General features: G+C 42.3%; 1 protein-coding gene across 3 annotated transcripts; it reads right to left on the reverse strand.

Moving 5' to 3' along the window:
• Positions 1–1078: 1078 nt before the first annotated feature.
• fnbp1l (formin binding protein 1-like) lies at positions 1079–27126 on the reverse strand. 3 transcript variants are annotated; one of them, XM_079574538.1, is made up of 17 exons: positions 26938–27124; positions 11721–11836; positions 10701–10751; positions 10470–10617; positions 10075–10137; positions 9035–9139; positions 8320–8448; positions 8042–8188; positions 7554–7775; positions 5561–5575; positions 4722–4831; positions 4483–4615; positions 4198–4292; positions 3881–4053; positions 3733–3770; positions 3525–3645; positions 1079–1647 (listed from the first exon to the last, which is right to left on the reverse strand). In XM_079574538.1, exons 1-17 carry the CDS (start codon positions 26959–26961, stop codon positions 1640–1642), a joined length of 1698 nt encoding a protein of 565 aa, XP_079430664.1. In that variant the 5' UTR covers positions 26962–27124; the 3' UTR covers positions 1079–1639. The 3 variants fall into 3 exon arrangements, with proteins under 3 accessions (XP_079430664.1, XP_079430663.1, XP_079430665.1); XM_079574537.1 differs by lacking the exon at positions 1079–1647 and having other exon boundaries at positions 3490–3645; positions 26938–27126; XM_079574539.1 differs by lacking the exons at positions 1079–1647; positions 5561–5575 and having other exon boundaries at positions 3490–3645.
• Between the last annotated feature and the right edge of the window lie 229 nt (positions 27127–27355).

Here is a 27355-nt window from a genome sequence, read left to right on the forward strand (position 1 = left end):
CGTATAAAATAGAGTAAAGTATTGTTGTACACTTGTGGCTAACAGTGGTCATCCATAAACCTTCTAGCACATACAGACACCATTCAATCTTTATCACTACTGTGTATTCTGTACAGCACTCACTCGTCTCGAAGGCTGTTCAAAGTGCATTGGTTCATTTGAAACTTTATCTCATGACTAATAATCAAATGCTAAAATAAAACAAAAAAACCTACAATCACCAAGGAAACACATTCAGCGTGATATAATGTTAATATGTACAAATCATTCAATGGTTTAAAACAACTACCACATATCGTCACATTCAAAATAACACAGTACATATAAAAACCTGGAGATTGGCGTAGAGCCAGGTGGCTGATGGGAGATGTAGTCAAGCGCTAACATTAGTCTTAAGGCAAATTCTTGCAGAGAGGGCTCCTCTTGGTTTGGTGATTTGAAAGAAGGCCACCCCAGGAGCTGAGTGGTTGGTTTGTGAACAGAGGCTGCCATCTGCTGGTCATTTTTCGAATTGCGTCCCCGAGGAAGTCATAGGCAGACGGGGGAGTGACGAAGCAGGGGCTCAGAGTCCAGCTATCTGTATAAGGTAATGGGCGCTCCTAAACTGCGGAAGATGCTGGGATACAAAATCATGCTGGATGTTCATGACACATTCAGACAACCATGCACACAAATGAGCATACACAAATCGAACCCCCTTCCTGTGGACCATTTCATCCAGCAAATGTCACCCGAGGTCCGCAGAAAGGGAGTGAGCCTGTAAATGCTGGAGTAACTTATAGATATGTAAGACAAATGTAACGGACTGAAGCATGCGCGGTGTAAGTGGCATGAGGAGCAGAGTGGCACAGGCACGACACCGACAGAGGACACATGGAGACGATGTTAGTGGCAGGCAAACACTGACCCTGGTCTATTTAGTCTCACTGAGCTGACACAGATCTGGGGAAAAGCGGATGTTTACATATTGATAATGGGCACGATTCATGCACTCACGTGTGAAGAAACGAGGACTGGTTCGATTGTTAAAGCCACTTAAAGCAATAGGCTTAGTAGAGTGAAGTAGTAAAGTAATTTTGTTCCTGTCATATGACAAGATGCCCAGTTGTCCACTACGACTGCTCAGGGCAAAAGGAACTCCTGTCAGGATTTTAAACAACTTTTACTAAATATTATTCAAAACAGAAAAAGGTTCCCCAGAATCTGTCTAGCAACAAAATGTTCCTTAATATTATACAATCCTCGTTGTTATTGGAGAAATATAAACAATCTGTTATACATGCATGTTTTATGTTTTTCTTACTTCAGTCGACGGCAGTTTTTATTGTTAATAAGGTTAAATACTGCATGTAGTCACCTCAGAACACAGTTAGCCTCTTTATAGGACATGGAGGATGATTTTATTTCAGGTAAGTGGTAGTCATTTTGGCAGTGTTATGTGTCTTTGCTTACTGACCAATGCACAGCTGGATGGATGTGAGCATGCAGACATGCAGACCTGCCTCCCACCACTCTAGCCTGTCCTCTCCTCTCTTTCTCTCTCTGTCTGTCTTCCCCAAAGCCCAGAGCTAAAGTATGAGCTACCAGCGTGAGCCCTCCACCAGCCAGCCAATCAAATCGCCCGGCCACCCTGCAGCCCTCAGGAACCTGCAGTCACATAGAAAAGAAGAGTTACTGCAAAGCACTACCTGTGTCACACTTTCACACATGTTTTTATGAAGAGTGATGGAAGCACTTGACGCACTTTTAGTAAAACCTCTGCAACCTGATGGTGATGATAGATGCCAGTAAACGTATCAGTGCACAGAGTAGCTTTTAATTGGTGAAAGATGACGAAACGGCAACATGACAGACCAGATGCATTGTGGGAATAAGACATTCTCTAACTGACAATTCCACTGTTATCCAGATGACCCTTAGATCAAGAAATAACAGTTTAATTTAATCTTTAGCAAATATAAAATTCAATTTATATTAAAGTGTTTGATTGAAAAGTGTTTTATCTGAAAAACAGCAAACAAGAATATGGAATAATGTTACAAACTCTAAGAATAATATGATGTCTGTCACTGCTATGACATAAATAAAACAATTAAGAAAATAAAAATCAATACCTTTAAGACATTACAATCAGGTAAAATCTACATCTTAATATGAAAATACTTACAGGGGTTAAACTATATCTGCTTCTATAAATTATTAAAAGTATTTATAAAACACTTTGATCGATTTGATGTGGTCATAGCCCAGAATCAGTCACTATGAAAGTTACAACAGATTTTCATTTCAGCGCTGTGGTACATGTGAGCCACTGTCCATCTCAAACATGCACCTGTATGATCAGAGACGTTAGCGAGACCAGGTCACAGAGTTAAAAATGCTTCATCACTACAGCCTGTGCAACCACCTAGAGCAGTGGTCCTCAACCCAAATGTGGGGTAAGTCATTTATAGTGGGTCACTGGTTAAAATCACCGGTTATTAGTGGTGTTGTTGATTTTTTTAATAGTCTGCAAAGTTATGATCAAGGTTTGAATCAACAGATCTTTGTTAGGAAATGCTTTATTTTGAAATTAAACATACTTAATTTGTTTTCATGAAATTCTGATAATTATTATTAGTTACACCACATTTATGGTGCGTTCCCGGCAATTAGTAACTGGTAAATTTCCCACCTCCCACTTGGGAAAATGCCTTGGAACGCCGCTCAAAGTGGTAATTACCACTTATAAACTCGGAGACCTCCAGAGTGCTACAAGTTCAAATGCGAGGTGAAGACAGTAATGACGGCCCACAGTGGAGGAGCACAGCTAATGATAAAAGTGGAACAAAACCACTGCATCAGTGACGTGAACATTACTTTTGGTCACAGCTTTCAACACAACATTATGTTGCATGTTTTTAATTATATCTGGTTTGGAGAAACGTTCATAAAACGTTAGCATCTTATGAGCTAACTGTTGTAGCATTAGCCGTTTTGTTAGAGGTCGTAAGTCATCATTTTCAACTGGGAAATTTAGCCGTTACCAGTTGCCTGAAACGCACCATAAGGATAGGTCCTCACACGACAACAGTTGAGAACCACTGAACTAGAGGACTGTTGCATGAACTACCATTAGGCGACACATTCATAGTCCCAAACATAATGCACCTGGAAAAAAACTCCCAAGAATACCCTTTAATACTGAAAACATTATTGATGCTACACCTTAACACGTGTTCCTCTGTTGTAACTCTCAAAGTGTGTTTCTGGAACAGCCTAAACTCATGGGGCTCAAACAGCAGTAGAAACCTCTCCGACACAAACACATACACTGCACATGTGACACTCACCTCTTTTACAAAGTCCAACAGACAAGTGGAAGATGAGGATGAATGGTACACAGTTAGATAAGAAACAGGAGAAGAGGTTACAAGAGGGCCTAGTGATTGTCCATGCAGCAGCTGAATGCAGTCTGTTTGGGAATGAGGGCTGGGCAGGAAAGGGGGGAAGGACAGGACAGTGTCAGATGTAGGTGACAGCACCTTTGCAGTTCTTCTCCAAAGTGATTTCTACATAAGTCGTGGGCACGTAGCCCTCCTCGCCGCTCTGCTTCCGCGCCCTGGTCCAGCCATCGCCTTTGTCCTGCTCAATAATGTACAGCACCTAACACAAAAGAAAGGGTTCATTCATAAGGTTTTGTTTATCAAATTTAGGTAACTGTGTTTGCAATAACTTTCAAGATATTCTTACCTCATCTTCAGCCATCACTAATGTCCCCTCATCGTGGCCTAAAGTACCAAATAAATAAACTGATGTAATTGTGTCATACATTACACAATATTGAATAATTTTTTTTGTCTAAAGTCCCTTTGCATTAGAGTTTTGTGGGCAGACTCACCATCAAACGAGTACAGAGCCTTGCAGTGTCCGATGACGGGCAGTGGGTCGTCGTCATCAAACTCGTCGTCGAACTCGTGGTGCTCGGAGCTGGGCCCTGTCGGCGGCGGCTGAGAGCGGTGATGTGGGGTGTGATGCTCCTGGTTCGTGTCATCTGTGTAACTGCCTTCAGGACTAGTAAGAGGATACGAACGTTCATGTGGGCACAATGTGTAGTACTTTGGACAATTTGCAGTAATTAACAACATCAACTGCAATCGAAGGTTCAAACTCCTCCTTATAAAAGGGTGACCCAGTTAAAAAAGACTGCAGTCCCACCTCTCTCTTCCTGGAGGCGCGTGATGATGGTTGTCAGCGCTGTGCCGTCTGTCACCTCTGGAGCTCTGCTTCCCCTCCACTTCAGACAACCATTTCTGTAATCAGGAAGAAAAAACAGACCTTTGGCAAACACAGTATCTGAACTGTATATGTTTAATGTTAGCCAATATTGACCACAAGGTGGAGCTGTAGGCACTCAAGTAGATCATTTTCTACAGCTTTTCCTCCTTTAACAAAATTATAATTATATTCTGCAGTTTGTTGTCATTGTAAATCATGCCTGACCTCATTTCTATGAATTTCTGAGCGCAGCTTCTCCATGTTACAAATAGTCTCTGAGATCTTGGGATGTAGACTGTTGGGATCTCCCAGTTGAGGATTCTTCTCGTACACATCCTTCATCTTGTTCAGGGCATCTCTAGAAGAAGTATAACAATACTTGTGTTAGTTGCAATAAATTATTATTTATTCAGTTTCTAAAACTCTGACAAGAGGAAAATGTCAAATAACGACTAGACACAAACCTCTGATCCACTTCCTTCTGCAGTTCCTTCTGGAGCTCGTCTATTCTCTGCTGCAGCCTCTTCCTCCTCTGTTCAGGAGGTAAATGACTGAAATCCTCCGATGAAGGGCCCTAATACACACATACAGGATTAACTATTGCAATAGTTGAATGGTGCATCACTTTAGAGACTTGTGTTGGTCAAATGTGCAATAGAATCAAAAGTGGATTTGATTTCAATATTCAATATCAACTTTACAGCACAAGAAAGGCTAATGCGCTTTCTTTGTCTTTAAAATAAAATAAAGCAAGTTAAAAAACCCAATTGCTTATGCAAAAGCAGACCAAACATACTTTTGTAAGACAAGGCAAGTACATGATACTTTGGCAACTTGGCCTGTGTTTGCACTCAAGAGTACGCAGAGCATGTTAGAGCTACACAAACGGGTTAAAAGTCACATCAGAAGCAAACATTAGAATAAGATATGAGCGTTGGCTGTTGGAGAGAAATCCATTTGTATCATAGCAATTATACTTAAAGTTATTAGTGTCTGTTTTTGAATAGTGTTAAATGCAGTAATTGTAAGATCACCCGCACTTTTTGTAAATGCTTTTCTTTATTTTGTTTTAATTCATCATTTCTGATTCTTGTGTGACACTGGAACAAGTAAAGTGTTTTGTAACACGACCGTGAGTATTAATCAAATATCTATAACTAACTACAAAAGCTACTCGGATTGTGAAACTACTGCACTGTTGGCTTCCTACCGGAGTCATAACACAGGGAATAGTTCTAGGTTGGTGACCTACAGAAAACTGCTCGACACTACACTCTACGTACACACACTTATGCAAACTTACCATCTTGACAGACCACTGAGACATTAGTCATTAGAGCAGAGAGAAGAAACAGTAAGCTGGTTAGTGGACAGTATGGAACAGCCAGTTTACTGTTTACTACTGGCTTAGTTTTTAGCCCCAAACCAGTAGTGTATAGTCAAAAGCTCAGCAGTTTTTGCAACAAAGTCAGTTTTCCAACCTCTTTTATGAATCATAAAGCAGTTTCAAATAGGCTTTCAGTGCCTGTAAAGGTGCCCTTTTCTCAATAGGTACAAGTGCTAGTTTGATAGAAAAGTAGAATCAAGAATCAATTGGCCTGAAACTGGCCTTAGTTACCACTCTAATTGATGTGTGGTTTACTCAACACAATACGTTTCTTGAAGATGATTTTTGTCTTATTCAAAAAGTCACTTTTTAGAGGCACTGTGTAAACCAACAGCAACTCACAGGCTTTGGCAGTGAAGATGAATGTTAATTTCAAGTTCATGTCAAACTGTGTAGAGACAGGGCGACCGGTTTCACACTCGGTTGTTAGCACTCATACCACACCGCAAATGTCACGGCAACAACTTGACAGCACAGCATTAAGAAGAGAAAAGTGCAAACGGAGAGCGTAAAACAGTCTTCCCTCCAAACGTTACACACACCATCAGTCCCCAGGGTCCTTCATGTTGTGATTGGGGCCAAAGTCACACTAATCAGGAAAATAAGAGTCACACAGAAGTAAGAAAAAGCTGGGGGGGGGGAGAAAAGCCAATATTTTTGAGAAGAAGTGCCTTTGCAAGCTCATGGGTCTAATGGTTTTGTAACTTGCCAAGGCCCTTAAAGAAATCCGAAGAGAGCTTTAAAACCTGTCCGACTACAACACACCACTTCATCTCTCACCCCTCTCCTCAGGCCCTTCAGATTGTGGGGGATTCTGGGTACCGTAGTCTTTATCTCGGACAGATAGTGGCTCACTAGATCTGTGCTGAAGCGGGTCGTGGGGAAAAGGTTGGAGGATGAGCGGACACGGGTGGACGAGGAAGAGGAGGACGACTGGGGGGGTGGGGGAGGGGTGGAGGGGGGGCACTGGTGGGCGGGCGGGAGTGGAGAGACGACAAAGCCACAGGTCATAGTACATTCAGATTTGCCTTGTTAGGATGTATGTAATGGCTGTGAGGATATGTGAGTACTAAGAGGGCAGCTCGTGGCAACAATGGTATTTCAACACTTATTAAATTCAGACTTGAATCTTGGCCCACAAAGTTAAAGCTGAGTACTGAGTGTAAAATGGAAATATTTGGGGGCAGTGTGTTAAACAATTAAAGTCCTCCAGAAAGGCAAACACGCACACCCTTTCCTTGGCACGGTGATAGCCAGAAGCGTTATATGACGCCAAGCTAGCAGGTAATGATTAGCTCACATGGGTCAATGTCCAGATTTAGAAAAGGTGGTCAACACTTAACATGTTATCAGAGGAGGAACTAGTAATATCTAAAATAGAAGATGGTTGAGTTTAGAATATAGTATGTTGATAATTAAGGTTTAAAGGGACTATACAGAGTTTAAAAATGTTAAAATTAAGTAGTTTCCTCCCCCTACATGTTCCAGCCATTTCCTAATGTGTAGAATGAGCCCAGACCTGTTCACCACAACTGTCTCTAAAATCCTGCACTGTCACTCAAAAAGGTGTTTTTTCGGGTCCGAATTGCCGCCATGCACGAGCTTAATATGGAAACTGCAGTTACGCACAAGACCTGAGGTGGCAGTAGTGAATATATAATGACCAACTTGCATCTAGGCCCTTAAAGAAGTGGATCAATTTGGGAGGGGGGCAAAATACTGCTCAACCGCTAAATCAAAATCAGTACCGTATTTTCCGGACTATAGGTCAGAGGTCAACGGTGCAGTTACACCTCCATGCCCAGGTAGTTGCCAAGGCTGGTGCGACTTATAGTCCGGAAAATACGGTAAGTCAATATGCTGCATTAAATTGATCATACGAGTATTAGTGTGAGGAGTGACTCCATACCTTGGGTTTCTTTGTGCCAAACGGCCAGAGCTTGTTCTTAGTTTTGTTCATGACGTGTCGGGGGTCGGGCCGTGACCCCGGGGTCCCATCTCCTCGGGGCGCGCTGGTGCTGATCGTCCCATCTGAGCCGCTTCTGTTCAGGTTTTGACTGAAGTCTTCGAAAGGGAAGTCCGCCGGAGGTTCAAAACCAGACTTAAAGGATTCAACCACGATGCCAGAGTCCTAAGAAAGAGAGGTAATTTATCAATGTTTTGTCGGTACAAGAAACAATGGGTAAAGGGGTTCTTGTAATAGAGTGAGTAATATTTCATATGTAAAAAAATCTGACAAATGACAACATGTTTATAAGTTTGGTCGTGAGGCTGTCTCTAAATCTCTAGCACTATAAATACCACGTCTGTCTAAGTTTATCTAATGCATACCACAGTCTTGGACAAATAATACTCTCGTTTGGAGCTGGTCCCCCTTTGCAACTTTGCAGCACTTACTTTTCTTTCGTCTACAGCTTTGGCCGCCGAAACCATTCCTTCTAAACATTTAGAAATGATGGGGATGACTCGTCGCTCTGCCTCTGCAAAACTCCTGTACGTCTCCCCCAGTTTCACTGTCCGCCGCTCATCCATGTCTTGCAGATTCTGTAAACAAGAAAGTAGGACCATTTATCCTGCTAATAATCTATAATCTAATCTACTCCATTAGTCAGAGAAATAAAGCCAACGTCACATTAACAAGGTGTAAGGGGAAACATGTAATATTCTGGCTGTACCTTGAAAATGTGTGGTATTGCGTTGTGGAAATGCTTCCTCTGCTCTGCGTTGAAGTTCTGTAGTTGTGCCGCATACTCGTTCTTATTCTCATCAGCCATGTGTGTCCGCAGGTAGTACTGACTTTTGGCCTGGAAATGCACAACATTGGTGATGATTCTGCATCAGTCTCCAGTCACAATAGAGTCTCAAACCACAGCCATGAAACAGATTGAGATCAACGGAGATATAAATACAATTCTGTGCCTCAGACCACCACCAAACATTCATTCATCCGTACAGGCAACATAGGATTTTGAAAATACACGAAATAATAAGGCGGACTAAAACTAACATTACCTCATTTCAAAACAAACCTTATATGGTTCTCCCTATTTTTGGACAACTGTATTTTCCCTGAAAGTATAACCAGTGAGTCTAATTATACACCAACCATTGGGAAAAGACGACACAGTGTAATTTCAGAGGCATCAATTATACGCTACTGACCTTTTGTAAACCACTAGGGCACTCTTAAATGCAAGATGTTTATTGTCATGTGTCACAACTACCAGACAAGTCAAACGAGGACAATACTTCACAAAGAAAAGTCACAAAGACACTTGGGATTCCCTAACTGAGGGTCACCCGCTCACTTTCAGTAAAATAGTCAAATTATCTCATCCATGCCTCCTTGCTTAACCATGACTCTAGTATAAGATGCAGAAAAACACTCACCTTCTCCACTTCTGATTTGGTGGCATTGATGTCGTTATCTAATCTCTCGTAGGTCACCTGGGATTTCTCAGCTTCTCGACATTCTCGCTCAAATTTCTTTTTGCTCTGAAAAATAAAAACAAAAAAATATTTAATCATTTTTTCCTTAAAGCACAGAAGGAATCTACAATCAAACAAAGAGTAAATGTTAAAGATGAGTCACACAAAGATATGCTGCACTTCCTGCCAGCCCATCTGGACAACATTAGCAGTAAAATAATTGCAGTGAATAGTGAATAGCTGGGCCGTGACAGTCCAGTCACAAGGTAGTCACACTCATGGCTATGCAGACCACACACTTCACCGGACGTGAGACGTCCTAGAGTTAACATCAACAAAGTGTTTCAGAGCAAAGCATCACTGATCAACTGCACCTAAAACCTTTAAATCTTTTAAGCCGGCTTCCTGAACTGTTCCTTTCAGTTCCTTGCCTGTTCGATACCCAGACAGACACAGCCTGGTATGGGTTATGCCATCCAATGACCTCTGGAGAGAACAAATGGAATTTCTGATTGGAGACATTTCAGGGTCAAAAGGACAGTTGGCAAAGGCAAAATACTTGAGCTTGCTTTAGGAGGACACCTTGTTCTTGGAGGCTTACGCACATGCATCAAAGAAAAGCTTGAATTCTAAGGTTTTCATATGTATTTTATATGAAACCAGATGCGGATTTATAGGATGAATTGATTTGTGTAACTGAATAATTGCACCACCTTTCTAATACTTTTCTGATTCTTTTTTGTGGATAGACCGATAAGTAAAAGATAAATAAATCAAGTCTGAAATATCTGCACTTTCACACTCAAACTTTCCCCTCAGATTCTGCCCTCCACTTCAGTAATAAACTCGATGTGCCGTTATGTCATGTCACCTACTAACTATGCTGCTGTGGCCTCCATTTATATTTCATGCATTCTCGATAGAAATAGCTATGAAACACATGCAGCTGGACGTCACAAGCACAAAATGTTTGCAAACAGCCTCTGCCTCCCCTCACTTACATTGTCCATCTGTTTCCAGCACTGATCCAAGTACTGCTGCGCTTTCCTGCCCTCCTGTAGATGCTGGAAAACACATGACAACACGTTCACTTGCACGTACACCATAAAATACCCCTCAGGACAAGCACTAAAACAGAGAAAGTGACAGTTATGGGATTTTTAAAAGAGTTCACGCACTGCCTTTAAAACTACATAACGCTGACTAGTACCGGTCTGTTACATGAAGTACTGTAATAAAGTACAGTAAGCAGGTTTTACACACAATAGACTCCATAGGAAAATATGCAGCCTTCAGCTAATTGTAGCCATTAAAATTGGAATTGGGATTAGTCAGTGATTAATTTCCCAGCTCTATTCTACAGTACGTGTGATTGAACAACAGTTAATGCACCTACATGTTTCCTCTCAGCTTTGAGGTCCTGACTGTACCTCATCAGCTCCCCAAACACTTTGTGGCCCATCTCCTCGGCCACCAGCTCCCGCTGCCCTGCGTAGTCGTTGAGCTCATTGAGTATAGAGTAAAAAGATAGACACGCTGTAAACCTGCGGAGAAAGAATTACAAAAGCTGATGTACTGTGTGTGTACTTTTGCAAGAAACGATCATGTAAAAAAATAAGATTGATACCTGGGTTCCTCATCTTTGGAGCGCTTGGGACAGTATTTCTTCACCAAGTTCCTGGTAATAAAACAAGGAAGCCCAGTGTGAGGTTAAAAATAGCCGATGTATTTTCAGCTTTGTAGACAGACAGGTAAACAGAGATGAAGCAGGCGCGCGGAAAGATAGAGAGGACTTCTGTGTATTATTAGAGATGAATGAAAGATTGCAACATCAAAGTGTGTTCCTGTCCGCTCCCCAGGGGTCTGTGGGCTCCGCGCCAGAGCAGGGAGGTAAGGGTTTAACTGGGGAGTACATATTCAGCGACACATCACAAGCATTCCTGCCTGAATTACAGTGTGAACCACACACACACACACACGCACACACGCACACACGCACACACGCACACACGCGCACACACGCACGCACGCACACACACACACACGCCACACAGAGGTACAGTGTCTTTGATCATTCATCAGAGCAGCAGCCGGCACTGCACCATGCATATTCAGAAAGGATTTCCCCTCTTTGATATCCATATCGGCTCATCTGAGACCTAACGGGTGTTTAATAGAACCACAAAATTCAGAGAGTTTCTGCTCTGAAGACACAAACTTTAGATCCTTAGAATTTTCATTCTCGGAGCTTGTGACTTGTGCATTATAGCCATGTTCAGAATACACTTAAAGCACATGTATTTGATCAGTGTTTGACTAACTGATGGTCAGAATTATTTCAGGGAAGTCCAGGTCCCAGAGGGGATCCTATAGTACATGTTTTATTGGTAGAAGAAGCTAGCGCACCGGGGGAAACCTACGCAGTAGTCCACAGAGCTTGGAACTGAACCCAGGACCTTCTTGCAGAAAGTGAATAGCTCACATTTATGGCATTTCCAGGAATATACAGCAAATACTGTACCTTACATCTACTGCAAGACTCATTCCTACTATAAACACATTTGTTGTATTTTATCAAGGAACTGATGACACTATGCAACAAGATTTATTTCCGATCAAATGTCTGAATATGTCATCCATGAGTTACCGTAGCTGCTTGGCGTAGTTTTGCTCAATTTCCAGCCTCTCTTTGACAAATTTTGCATAGCGGTCCACAAAGTCGATCCCCCATTGTGTGTGCTTGTCCAGATTCTCAAACTGGTCCTGCACGGAGAGACACAAAGTGGAAACAGATTAGAATCAAAAGAGACAAGGTATCCTTGATGGAAGCCACATTTGTACAACACATTTTGGCAACTGGAGATTCATTCACTCTTCCTTGTCATACACAGATGTGCAGTTACGGCTCTGCACCAAAGCATCTGTTCAAATCGTTGGCTCTTCCAGGCAGTGACTCAGCAGTAAAAGTGTTTCCTGTCGGCTGCAGTCACTCAAACACAAGTCTTCAACACTCGGCCATGTTGGACAATCACATATAGTGGACACAAAGGCGATCAATGCAGCTGTCGGATCAAATGATTCTGAATTTGCAAATGCAGACATATAATAGCACAATCAATAGTGGTTATGCAGAGCGAGGGGTTATACAAATCTATGTAGCTGCAGACCTTCTCATAGGAACAGACAAATTACGCAAACAAATATACACGTAATTGGAGATTTTTATACCTAAATACTTGCAGTCCTTATATTTTGCTTATTACAACAATTCAAATTGTGCTATAAATCTTGTAGGCCTAAACTTAGATAGTATTGTTAACATCTTTAAAGAGATATTACATTTTCCAGACTACAAGTCGCACTTTTTTTCATAGTTTAACTGGCGGTGCGACTTGCACGTCAGGTGCAACTTATATATCAAAATATATAATTTCACATGTTTGTTATTTTTGAGCAGCAGAAAGAAAGTTTGGAGCTAGCGAGAAACTTGTGAGGGACTGGCAAACAGCGGAGGCTACCCTTACTGCAATAAAAGCCTAAAAGCTTGATGGCCACAGCTAGAGGAACAAGTTCGCAAATGGGTGCATGAACAACATGCTGCCGGAAGAGGCTTGTCAACGGTGCACCATGGTGGCTGTAGCGGCTAATACTCCTGAGTGACTTATATTATGTTTTTTTCTTCTTCATAATGCTTTTTTTGACTGGTTGCGACTCATACTCCGAAGCGACTTATAGTCCGAAAAATACGGTACTATAAGTGGGTTTGTAAGTGTGATTTGTTCCATAAGTATCTGTCTGGTCAATATAAGGAGGGCACATGTTCTATATCTTTTTCTTATGGGTTTCTCTAGGATCAACAGGCGTGCTACAATGGCTCTCCTCAACTGGAAAAACACTATTATTTACAGTCTGTGCACACTCGCACCACTGAGGGCTGGTGCCGGTGTGATGCCGATGTGTAGTGACAACCAGCAACTTCCATCTCATCTCTCCAGGTCTTCAGTTCACTCAGGGCGAAATGTTGAACATAGCAGACACTTCTCGACTTCGCCGGTCTTGTTCGACACATTGTCAGCCCATATTTACACACACTCGTGAGGGTCGCCCAGGGAAATCTGACGCGGCCCCCAAAAACAGCTGACCTCTGCACTTGTCCCGCAATCGTTTACTACAACACAAAGGCAGCAGGGTAGTGTTCAGACACCTATTGTGCGAAAAGAAACGGCGTACAAGGACAACTTATCAGAGCAAAGACGCGGTTACAACATATTGTGAGAAGTTGCATGAAACCTTACAGCACGAGACAATGTTAAACAATAACGTTTCTCTACTGCTACTGCAAGCAGGGTGTCAAAAAAAAAAACTGTTCATTTGACATTTGCAAATTGGGAACCTTGTGAAACACACTCAATTCTAAAACAATCAACATCCCATTTACACAGTTTATGACTATGCAATTATTTTATCACAAGTATGTATGATTAAATAATTTGATTAAATGTCCAATGGAAACTCAGATGCAATTTAGACTGTAAAGTACACAGCAGAACAAATAATACAATATTCATCATTAGCTTTGATTACAGCACACATTCACTGTGGCATTGTTTAAGCTTCTGCAATGTCAAACCAGTGTTGCATCATTTTTGTTTTTTATCAAGATCTTGTATTGAGGAGGGGTTAAGATCTGGACTCTGTAGTGACTAATCCATGTGTGTAAATTATGTCTCATTCTCCATGAACAACTCTTTCACAATGTGATCGCGATGAATCCTGGCATTGTCATCTAGAAATATGCCTGTGAACATCAGGGAAAAAGAGATCCTTTGATTGAATAGCCTGGTCATTCGGGATGTTCAGGTCAGTCAGCTAGATTGACCTAGATTGACCCCAGATCATGACGCCAGCAGTTTTGTGGGTTACTTAATGCAAATTTCTTGTCTTTTATTCAACAGTATCCTCGACAACAACTGCAATACTATTTTGTGGATATATATTTTGCCCATCTCAACAGTAAAGCAGCAAAAAAGGTAAATCTTTTCAAGGCACTCAAAGCACGTGCCATCATTATCAAAAGAAATAATAATGTATCACAATCAGGGCATATTTCTGAAATCAATAAAAAAGAACAGCTAACATCTCAGTAGGAAATTAACCTCTATGTCGATTAGCACACGATTCAACCAAAACAAACAAGGATAAGGCCAGGAAGTGACAAGAATTCTTGGATGTGAAAGCCTCTCTCTCGGCAGGTTGCCCGTCAATAGCTGCCAGTGTGTTCTTCTCACCAGAGCAGTGTGGTGGTCTGAGTTTGCACTCGCTCGCGTTGGACAGCGTGTCCGTGGTTACGTCAGCTTTAGTGACTATGCCTATGAATAAGTAATAAGACTATGATCTCATGCTGGAGCAGAGCAGGCTGCCTCTGCCTCACAGGGGAAATGACAGCATCCACACGGTTTTGGATTTGGCATGCATAAAAAAAAAGAAATTACGGAAAAAAAAAAAGAGAGTAGAGGGATAAAAGCAGCTGAGATTGCAGCAGATGTCTGGTGCTAGGCCCGGTTACAAGACGACACAGAACACAGCAACACAGGAAGTCAAGTATATGGTGGGTAAATTACTACTTATAAAAGATACAATTGATACAAAACACCTGATGTAAGAGAAAGAGATATTGGCCAATACAATAACATGTGGTTTACGCATCATTCATGCAAATTAAACCAGACCTTTTAGGAGAGAAGTTACATATGCAATGCTAAAAAAGAACAAAGATCAATGTAAGGTTAGTCACTTTTAGGGTTTTATATATAAGTTATGCAGCCACAATAAAAACATGCGGAACAAGTAAAAAAAATAAACAGAATTGTTCATTCTTGTCTGGCGTCTTTCCTTATTGCTTCGCCGTTCGCTAATCTGCAATATACGTGGTAATATCAGAGAGCATTACTGGAGACGGCAATGTTAATTATCATGCAAACTGCTGCTGGGACAATACACCAAATAATGGCATTCCTAAGCGGCGAGCACCGCGGTCTCCTCCCGCTCATGTCCCTCATTCCTGGAAGGGCCCCCTTTTCCCCAGACGCCCCTGAGGAGAACAACAAACTCACAAAAATGTACGAAAACACGCAGGTCCGAAGGGCTGTCGCGTTGCATTCAGCGCTAGGGACACTGACCTTTTCCACCAGCACAGCGCTCCACACGGCATCAGTGGAAGTGTTGCTTGGTCTGGTATGAAAAGGCCATGACATGACCCGAGATGTGTTGGTGAGTCTTCCGAGGGACAGTATTTGTGGTTGGCTTAAGGGAGTGTGAGGGCAAGAAACCCAGCAAAGAATAACAAGAAGATCTGAAACATGTACAATAGGCTAGGCTGAGATGGTAGTAACATATTTAAAAAATGATTTACATGAGAATATCTCTAAGGGACCTTTACTCAATACTTTTTGAGTTGAGTCATGGATATCTGCTTTCTCATGTGCGCTATTGTGATGACTGATTCCCTCATGACCATCACGGCTCAGCAAAGGCCCAGTTGACCCATCCATCCCATCCATCACATTCCCGATGGCCCAGTTCTTTGACAGCAGCATTGTCCAGGTCTAGTTGTTTTAAAATGCTAATGACAAAAACGTTCCCTCATTTGATTTTATACCTGGATCAAAACCGTGTCTGTGAGCGACTTGAATGTTCAGAGTTTGGCTTTGTGTTCGCTCCACAGAGGAAGTGTCCCAGAGAGACGCCCCATTCAATACCAGAGCATGCATTTTTTTCAGCACTTTTTATAGTTCAGTTGAGGTGAAAAGACAGGGGTTATGAGGCAGCAGTAAAGTGATTTAAGATTAGCAATGCTCGGAGGATTCCTGCATCAATATGGGCCATGGTTTTTTATGACAAAGTATGTGGAGCGAGTTCAGCAAGGCCCAGGGCAGAGTGTGAATAAATACAGGTTTTACTTAACATAAAACTGGTTTTGCATAACCTCCTTTTAGTTAACAGGCTGCCAGTCACATTTTTTGCTTTTCAAAAGTTGAAGACAGTTTATACACCATAGTGGCCATACCGAATTTGCTCTGCCCGATCCCGTCAGACCTTGGAAGCTAAGCAGGGAAGGGCCTGGTCGGTACTTGGATGGAGATTAACACCACCAAGTATGGAGTGAATGAATAATGCAATGTAAAGCGTCTGTCGTGTCCAGAAAAGTGCTATATAAAACATATGTATTATTGTTATTGTGATTGTGATTATGATTATGATGATTATTATTACCTAGATATCAGTTTTACAGAGAAGTCTTGGTCCTTGAGTTCAACAGCACAAACTTTGTAATGCCACCATAACAAAAAATATACGGTACTTGAAAAAGAGTGGAAAAAACAAAATAAAAACTCTTCTCCTGCACATTGTAGAAATGCAAACAGCATGGCTAAAACTGAACTAAGTTGATCGCAAAGCATGCTACATTGAAGGAACTGCAGCCATTTCATTCTAGGTAGTACAGTACAAGTATCAGCAGCACCCAAAACCCCTTTATCCCAAACAGATACTTCTCTACTGTATGTTTTCACAAGCGTCGCTGGCTGCTCCTGTCAGACTCTGGTGTCCACTCACGGGACAGGTCATTAAACACAAACCTGCTCTTTAAGGTTGTCTGGGAAACACCACTCAAGAAAACCAAAAGAAACCATCAACTTTGGACGAAAACAAAGCGTTGCCACGATTTAATTACTATTGCACACACATTACACATCTACTTGGCTTCCTACTGATACAAAAAAAGTTCACCGTAGTTATGAGGTTCACAGGTCTGCATTACCGAATTTGTAGTATGTGCCAGTAAAAGCTTTCTATGACCTATGACCAAAAACCGATATAAAAGATACCGATCAGCTATAAATCAGCGATATCCACACTCTGCAGCCTTTGAACATTTAAGCTGAGTGTGGAAAAAGAAGATATATAAAGAGCACATGTGTGTGTCATGTGGGGATAATAAACACGCATGAGACATGTGACCTCATTTGCCACAATGCCCGTCTGTTGGTCGTGGCCTCAAATATAAAAAAGAGACAATAATGTGCTTCATTATGGCTAGTTAAAACAATAGGAAAGTATGATAAGAGCATTCTCTGTGACTTCCGCTCAGACATAGCTTCACAAAACTGGATTTAATTAGATAGTTCTCATTATAATTGACTTGTTTGCTACGCAGTAAGAAGCGCTTTTGTTCATTCATTCACATTAAGTCAGAAACAAATACACAGTAGTTAAAGTATAACGTCTAGAAGTCCCTTGACCTGAACTCATCAGCACAAACTAGCAAAAGGTAAAATGCAACATTAATTCCCATCAAGACAGCATTAAAATAGCTGTAAGTTTTAGTAGCCCTGACATCTTTCCCCAAAACCCAGTCGGTGACCCCAAGCTAACTGTTGTTGCTATATTTAATAAGCCTGGATGGAAAACACACCTGGACCCGCTCATCAGGTTTCATCGCAACTCGATCTGCTCTTTTGTCCCTGCAGCTCCCTACCCGCCCCCAAGACGGACTGGTCTGACTGGAGACACAGAAGCACGTGAGGATCCTGCATATCAATCGCATTCAGCAACCATTACAACCAGAGGCGAGGAAATAACCGGGTGGAAGGTGTGGGCCAAGAGCAGCAGGAGACTACGCCAACCTCACCACATGAGACAATCGTAGTAGTATTCTAGATTCTTCCTAGAAGCAAGAGGCAAAATTTGGTTTATGTAATATCTGCATGGGAAACAGGAAATATTATGAGAAACTACGCTTTTACCATGTTGTGCCCTCAGGAAACATATTGAGTCAGCCTTTATATTCAACCCATCACTGTGTAAAAACATCTTTCACTCCATTCCACACACAGGCGTTTTGTTTGCACAGAATTATTTGAAGCTATACAATATAAAAATAAGAAATTGTAAGATGCACAATGTCTTTATGAAGCCAGTGAAGAACATCATATGGCAGTTATTCCTATGTGTGTGTTTAATAAAGAACTAAAACCAAGGTCATGACTTCTTGGTTTTGCGCGGCCCAGATGGAAGAGATCGACGACTCAGGCGCACTTTCCCAGCTGTTACACTTGCACTCCTCTGCTTCATTTGCAGATGTCAGACAGAGGCTCTTCCCTCCCACACACTGACCCTCTGTCTGGACTCCAATCTAAAAGGGACAACGTATTTTGGGGTTTTAACTCCTCATCGAGTCAGAGAACAGTATAGTAAGGATTTCCCAGCAGCAGAAGTCAATTCATGTGCCTACTATGCTCTACACTTCATACAAGCTATTATACTTCTGTGTAGTGTGTAAGAATTTAAGGCCTTCTTCCTCTTGTAAACATTGTTCATTTATCTGGCTCTGGTATGGCGCAACTATACACTTTTGTAAATATCTAGTCTAATCACATGTTCACAAGTTAGATAATGTGAAAAATACCCATCCTCCTTTCGGCCCCTCCTTTGGCCTCCACCTTGCCCCACCCCAAGGCCATAATTAGGGGAGCAACACACCTGTGCAGCCATTGTTCCCTGGAGCTGGCATGCCTGGTGGAGCCTCCTGATTCTTGCCAAGTAGAGCAGAGCGTGATCGAACTACATTTATTTTCCCATTTATCGCCTCTTGTCCATCTTTGGTTGAGCCCCCTCTCATTAGATATATTTTACTGTTATTTACTTTGGTATTTTGTTCTTTGTTTCCCCATATAAAACACCAATGCACTGCTTTCCCTTAGCTCCACCCGAAGCAACCAAGTAACCCTCATCTATCTATAATGCCATCAATCAACCCTTTTAACCCTGTCTGCTGGCTGCTCTGTCTCGTCCATTGTGTTGGCACCTTCACCAGGAATCAGCACACATCATATACAAGAGATCGCTGTTATTGTTTACTTCCGTAATTTTCGCCGGATGTTTTGGTGAATGGTCGGCAACAGCTGATGCATACAGCCCTCAAACTCGGTTTTATAAAATGATAGATCTGTTACAGTGCAAGAGAAGCAATGCCCTGTTTATGGACATTGTTTTTGCTGATTATAGGATTTTAATAAAATGTTTATCAAATATGAAAATGTAAAATGCCTACCACGGCCAACGGATGTGACGACATCGCGATCCCTTGTATTACAGTTACTTATATTTTTCACTCTCTTTAATCTCTTTACCCCCACCTGGGGGGCACGGTAGCACTTGTGCTTCACAGCTAGAAGGTCCGGGTTTGATTCCCACCAAGGACGGGGCCTTTCTGTGTGGAGTTTGCATGTTCTCCCTGTGTCTGTGTAGGTTTCCTCCGGGTACTCCGGTTTCCCCTTCCACTAAAAACATGTACAATAGGCCTGGATGAATGAGAGTGTGTTTGAGAGTGCGCATGGGGGACGACGGATGGAAATTAGCCTAAGGCTACAATCCGGTGTGGCTTGTTCAATAGCATGCACTGTCCCTACCAAATAAACCAATAAACTAAACTAAACTAAACTGAGCACATTTTCTCCAGTTTGGCATTACCCAAATCTAAAAGAATCTTGGAAAAAAATGTGCTAGAAAAGCAACAAGTTAAAAAAGCATCAAAAACGCAAAAAAGCAAAGACAAAAAGTGAGGACAAACCCACAAAAAAACAACAAAGGGTTGACAATGCGACAAAAAAAGTTCAGATCAGTTTTGTAGGCCTTAGCTTTCAAATAAGGCGTTACACTGGCCTATAGGCTGTAAACTCTTCGGTCATGAACTGAAGCTTTTCAGATTCATGTAATTCGAACTGGAGGAAATGCGCTCAGTTAAGGCAGTGGGTAAGAGTTTAAATATCTCTCCTGCACATGTGCAACTCAAATGGATGAGCATCCTATTATTGATTCACTGCACCAGGAAAAAAGCCATGAATCCTTCTTTAGTACATTTGAACAAGAACACAATACCTAACTAATTCAGTCTTCAGTTCTCTCGACCGCAGGCTTCAGGTGTGGTCAGCTGATGAAACACAGAAACCAGCAATGGGCATTTCATCAAGGATGCCAACACAGAGGGGAGATTCAGGGAAATGGGATTTGAAATGAAGAAGGAGTCTATGTAAGATCTATTGCAACAGTAATTGCTATTGTGATGCCAAGAAAAAAACATCCTTTTCCACATCTGAAATATACATATTAGGTATATAGTAAACAACAATCACAATGCAAGACACACCTGCTCTGTACAACAACATGACGCAATAACAGTCTGAGCCACACACTTGACACCTCTCCAAAGGCATTATAGTTTATTCCCGGGAACTACTGTAATAGATAAGTTTCTAAAAGATAAGAGACTATTGCAACTACCAATACTAAAGAGCACGGGGTGAAGACACTGTCCGGTCGAGAGTGCAGTGGTACATGTGTGCACAGATCCACACACAAACTGCCTATTCGTGTGTTTACCTCATGGCTGTCTCAAGCACTGCAAGCACAGCCACCGTTCAGGAGACTACAGTACACTTTGGTACCAGAGGAGTCAGCTTCAACAATACAGAAATGTGTAGAGCAGAAGATATATGGGACTTTTAAGCAACATTTCTGGTATTTCCTTTAAAAATAGATAAGTGTGTGTTTGCCACATCGCTCCTGTTCCCCTTACACAGTGGAAAGTGGCTGCTCTGCATTAACTGGAAACATATCTTCTTCACACGAGTCTGCTCTTCTGTGCAAATAAGCTTTGAGATTTGAGACATACACTTCACACCCACGTGACACCCAGACTGAGCCAGGCTAACGGTAGGCACACACCGCACCCTATGTCAAACTAATTAACCATTAACTGCCCGTCAGATGACTGCTGTGCAACGGCCAGCCCTCAGCAAAACCACAGATGCCATTTCAGCTACTAAGCATGTTCCTATTATAAACCACTTCCTGAGAACGTGGTTTTCTATGCATATAATTCCCAAAATGCTCCCACATTAGAATGAGGGTCCGGCGTGCAATCCCGGGTCTGTGTTGAGTTTTCATGGTCTACCCGTGTCTGCATGGGGTTGTTGTTTTTATTTACTTGGTGCTACGCTCTGGATTAGAGGCCGACCGATATGGGTTTTTCTAAGGACGATGGCAATATTTTGGAATGTAAATTGGCCGATGCCGATATGCTCAGCCGATATTTTTGACTGATATCTTTGGCCGATTATTCCAAAAGTCTGGTCTATAATCCTGTAAAAACAAATACTTGGCCGCTCCAGCAGTGGCCGATTTTATTTTTTAGATTTATTTGTTACTAGCCGTGGCATTTTGCATTTTGCATACAATAGTGGAGGTAAAAACTAACTCAGTGATTGAATTCTCCAGATTCTGCACTTCAAAATGACATGCAGCATCTCATTTTGACAGAGGTTTAGTGAAACTTGTGTTTAACAAACTTGAAGCTAACCAGTTTTCATTGCAATGTTTCTCACCTCCCCTGAGGCCTAGGGAGTTGTGGGAGGACTTGCTTTAAAGCCTTGACTTTGCTCTTTCCAATGCAAAAGCCCCGGAAATATCGGCTTTTTTTCGGCGCTAGATCGGCTGATTGCCCATCAGATGCACAATATGCTAATACTTCAACGATGCCATGAACAATGAACCATGAACCTGGCACAATAACTGGAAAGAGGACACTGTCCAATGAGTCAAATGCACACAGGACACGTTTTCCAACAGGGACCGAAGTCATGTGTGTGTCTGTCACTCAATATACTCAACATCTCTTTAACATTGATAACAAAATTCTAAAAGCACTATATCTACAAAAAAAACTCAGCACAACTAACAAAAGGCTTCATGAAAACTTATAGACTACGTAGTTTCCCAGGGAACATGCAGCCCTCCATGTCAAGCAGCTAGCAATGAGTGCGATTGCAAATTAGGAACGCCGATCTAAATGGCCTTGAAAGTGTTGCGGCAGTGGGGATAAACGGCCTGGGAAAGCTCCTCGGCGGCGGGTATTGTCTCGTGGTATGCCAACAGGCTGCATGCTGAACGGCGAGGGAGTCCAAGAGAGGTGAAGAGGAGGAGGAGGAGGAGGAGGAGGAGGAGGAGGAGGAGGAGGAGGAGGAGGAGGAGGAGGGAGGTGCTGTCCTAGTTACACACGTCCATGTTCCTCCTCAAGTCTAAATTTATCCCAATCTATTGTGGAAAAATTCCTGTCAAAGGTTTGTGTTCGGTTTTCCAACAACAGCGGCAGAATATACAGCATAAACACAGATTTTCTGGTCTGATAAGTTATCTTGCTAGATCTTTTGAGGGACCGTGGAACCGAGCCAAGAGAGAGGGCTCGGGTAAACAAAACTTATGTCATTTCAGAAGTGTGGGGCTGTTTGATAGATACACTTTCGAAGATTTAAACTATACTGCTTTTTATGTGAGGGAATTGTAGAGTCGTCAATCATCTTAGTCTGGATTTAAGATACAAACAACTTCCTCAAAAATAACCGATTATTTGAATGGCCAACACTTGAAATAATAAAAGGTTTCGGTGTGTGTGTGTGTGTGTGTGTGTGTGTGTGTGTATGCTTGGAGTACACAGCTTTGTAAGTGGATTGTTGCCTTCCTTGTGAAGCAAACAGGACACACGCCCAGTTCGTCCCACGTGTGGTGCTGCAGTACAGTACGTTGGTGGGCCTCTGTGACATTTAAACCTATTAAAATACTTCCCATGTCGTCAAGGCCTGTGGGAACCCTTCTATAAGTGTCAGTTGTGGGGAATTCAGAGCGAAACCTTGGGGAAGAAAAAAAAAAAAAAAAAAAAGGCCAGGCTGAGCGGGGGAAGACCCGAGCAAAAGCGCTGCGCTTCGACACGGATGGTTTATGCCACTGGGCTGTGGAGAGAAGAGACAAAGATGCTGGGATTCATTCCAGTTCATTTTTACAACATGCTCGGTAAAGGAAGTGCCGTACAAAGAGCAGAAGTTAGTTGACAAACATGGAACTGCATAATACTCTTGGTAGTTCAATGTGTGTGCATAGCATACAGTGGGGCAAACAAGTATTTAGTCAGCCACCAATTGTGCAAGTTCTCCCACTTAACATAATGACAGAGGTCTGTAATTTTCATCATAGGTACACTTCAACTGTGAGAGACAGAATGTGAAGAAAAATCCAGAAATTCACATTGTAGGATTTTTAAAGAATTTATGTGTAAATTATGGTGGAAAATAAGTATTGGGTCACTTCAAACAAGGCTCTCTGGCTCTCACAGACCAGTAAATTCTTCTTTAAGAAGCTCTTCTGTCCTCCCCTCGTTACCTGTATTAATGAACTGATAATTTACAAATAAATTCTTTAAAAATCCTACAATGTGAATTCCTGGATTTTTTTTCCCACATTCTGTCTCTCACAGTTGAAGTGTACTTATGATGAAAATTAAAGACCTCTGTCATTATTTTAAGTGGGAGAACTTGCACAATTGGTGGCTGACTAAATACTTTTTTGCCCCACTGTATTGGATGGATGTATTGCCCTAACATGTCCGAACATGCAAATGGCGGAAAAAGTTTATTCGCTCAATACAGCAGATAGCATCGCATAGGATCCTAGCTCAGCAGGTTTAGCGCTCGACGGATGTGTTTAGTACACAGTGACAAAAGGACATCAGCTGTGGGACATCTAAAGCAGACAGAATCAAAACACCACCATACACTTAGGTTTTTAATAGTGTGTACTTCACATGTTTTACAATAGAGTTGAGGTAATATGTCTGCGTAAAGTGTCTCCCATCCCACCCATGATTTACTTAATCCGTACAGAACAGATTTTCCCCCAAAAGAGAAAACGAACCCGTTGTGAGAGTGAGACAGGTTTGTTTTACCCTAAGGCTGATGATGGGTTGTCACACATTTAGTGTCACAGCACGTTTGCACGGAAGTTTCCCACTGTCAATAAAGCAAATACTTTCATTGAAAATCACAGCTTTTTTTTCCTCAGCATAGACTTCCATGGCATAATGTAGTGTAAATCTGTAGTTCATTGAAATATGTATTGTGGAGCCTTCCCAGCTTCTATGATCGTACTCCTGAAAAGCCACACAAAATGAATGATGGAGTTATGTGCATGATCACTACATTTACATCTAGCAACCACAGCCTCCACAAACACTATCTGAAACGTGGCTGTTCATTCCTATAGTGGTATATCATATTACTATTCATCTATCATGTCCCACAGGAGTCATCAAACTTTCAGACAATGCATTATGCCTGTCAGCCTATGTTTTATCAATCTTCTTCCTCTTGTCAACAGCCTCCCTGCCTCCCTCTGCTTCCTCCTCCAGATCTATTATTATACCATCATCTCAAAAGTTGCATGTTGGCACGTTTTGGTTAATTAAAAGTGACGTCCACGCCTCACACCAAAAACAAGCTCCTGCTCTGGCCAACAATCACTGTTATGACCGGGCAGCTTGAGCAGCTTGAGGAGTCCAGCCCAGTGCCCTCAGCCTGACCGTGACTTCATTCACACCCGCTGTGACCTCCTGTTCACATCTTCTGGATTGAGTGGTGTAAATCCATCTCGAATGACATGCACAGTGAAAAACATAACAACATTGAACAAGTTTAGAGATCTAAACTTAAAGGTCCTGTATAAGATTTGTTTCCAGTAGTGCACAATTATCATCCTAAATTCAAGGGGGAAACTAACTGAACCACGAGTGCACCGCTCTCCAATTGCAATTCATTTACACTATGGGCGTAGCTTCATGGCTGGCAACCTCCAAAAAGGCAACATTTTCCATGTCAAACCCATGCACTGCTCGGTCATCCCCTCACCGTCTCTTCATCTTGTTCATTCCTTGTGGCCAGGCAGCAGCAGTCGGTCTTTGGCCCGTTAGAAGAGACTTTGGCCACTGCTGTGTCCTGGCCTCCTGCTCATCTACCTCCTCTAGGCAGATCTGGACTCAGCATGGGGCTTCCCGGTTCAAGCGCGCGCACAACAGAGCTTTAATTCAGGCAAACACTTCCTACTTTATACAGGCACCTCAGGGAGAAAGAGGTCAGCCGGGTAATAGGATGTATCTCGCCTACTCTGCATAGTGTTGGGCAACGGCCAAAAAACAGGGCATAAAAGTAGCACAAAGCAGTAGGAAGACTAGAACTTACTGTATTAGTAAGTTTTAATTTACTAGAAGTATCAGTATTCAGTATGTGGCCCTCAAAAAGCAACAAAGAAAATGAACCGTTGAAGAATCGGACATATTCCCAAGAAAGTGGAAAGAAGAGAGGCTCAAACACAGGTATCTGCTGGTAGAATTTGCACACACTGCTTTATTAGTGACACAAAAAAAATAACTATTTCACAAAATTTGCTAGTGTCAGTTGCAGAGACAATTTACTCGGATCATGTGGTGTCAGGTGGATCACCGTAAGTGCCCTGACTCTGGATAACATAACCAACAGACTATGTTGCATCCGGGCAGGGTAAGCTTCAGGGTGAAAAGTGTTGTATTGATACTGTAAATATTCCAAACAAAGAGCCATGATTGACATGTGATTATATGGCTGTGGATGCTAATCTGTAATCTGACTGACATCAGGCAGCCAATCACGAATAATCTGACATCAGGCAGCCAACACATTAATCTCCTCAGCATCCACGGGGGATTATGATGGTCAGCGGCGCAGCAGCCCTGCTATACTACATCTCAAAATCAACTATACGTCATTTTGAGGTGTAGAATAGGATATCCTCAAGAATAAATATGTTGACACAGACCAGTTTCGTGCATTCAACCCAAAGTATAATTTGTTGGTGCTGCATTTTTGCAACATTGAGGTAAAGCTGTAGGTGCAGTGACTTACAAACTTTGGAAAACAATCTTTCATCACAGGCTACATCACTGTGGCTCCAGATCCATTGGTGAAAAATGTGATTTATTATTTGCCTTTAACAGATTAATGAAAACCCAAACACCTTAGACATCAGGCAGTCTCTCACTGGATACATTTAACATTGCAGCCAAATAATGTCTTTTTTGAATGTACTTTCTGGATGTTTCAGGTTCAAACATTGTCTCAGATTAGCTGGAGGGTCAAACCAGGGACATACATCAACACTCGCGCTGGCTGCTGTCAGATTGTGGTGGCCAACACCCCAAAAAGACACAGCTTTATAACCAAAACACACGCGACCAATTACAACTCGGTCACAGCTCAGACAAAGCATGTGGAAGAGAAACTGTCGCACAGGCAAGATCTCTAAATGTATCCCAGGGTTAGATTCATCACATCATGACAAAAGCTTGTGCAACGCATGGGTTTCGATCTGCGGTGCCCCATCATCATGTCCCAATGAAGGAGTTGCATCAAAAGAACGTGTTTTTTCCAGTCAGTCAGCGAAACAAACAACTTGAAAGTTAAGAATTAACTTAACAAAAAAACAAAAAAAGAGCAAGCTGAGCCGTGACCCGCAATCTCTCTGAGGGGGATTCGCTGTTTGCACTTAAAACAGGGTGTGACGGCGCTCAAGAAACACAATAAAAGCAGCATTTTAACTTCCACAGACACTGAAAAAGACTCCAACAATGGCTGATTGAGTTCAAGTGGGAGAATAAATGGGTTTTGACGGCGGCGTGACCTCCGCCCAGCGCGTCTTGCCCCGCACACCCGCAGACTCGGCTATTGTTCTGGCGCTTCGCTGTCAGAGCCGTGAAGGTGCACCGCGGATTAGCTTTAGCATCGGCTAACCGGGCTAGCATTCCCATTAGCATCGCCTTCTACACAAAGCTAAAAGGTAACACCTACCCCTCGCACTGTAAAGTGGCTGTGCTGCCCATGCCACAACTGAGAAAGAAAGAATAAAAACACACACATGACAGCGATCACACTTAAGTGGATTCTACATACCCATAGCTCCGTTCCCCAACTCATGGCGGATGCCTCCTTGTGAGTTTATCCCGGATTGGATAGAGTTTTGCCCGCTCTGACTGTCCCAAAGTGCCGCTGAGAACCCGTTGCTCCTCCTGACTGTCTGCACAAACAGCCCGCCTCCTCCAGCTCCGTCCTGCTCTGTGGTGAATCAGCAGCAGGACAGTGCCGGGAGCCAGCAGAGAGCACACCAGGCCAATCATGGGGACAGAGACAATCATATTGGAAACATATTGGAATCTGATCGCAGATAATCAGTTGACCACACTGTGCAAGTTTACTGTATGTTTGTGATAGTTTCAGGTGTGAAAAATCACCAAAGATTGTAGTGCCTGAAAACTTCTTCTCGTTTCTTTGCTCAAGCCTTTATTGTAGGAACAAGTCAGGGATTATCAAC

This window comes from Gobius niger (genome assembly GCF_951799975.1).
Source record: "Gobius niger genome assembly, chromosome: 17".
In the NCBI taxonomy this organism is placed as follows: Eukaryota; Metazoa; Chordata; class Actinopteri; order Gobiiformes; family Gobiidae; genus Gobius; species Gobius niger.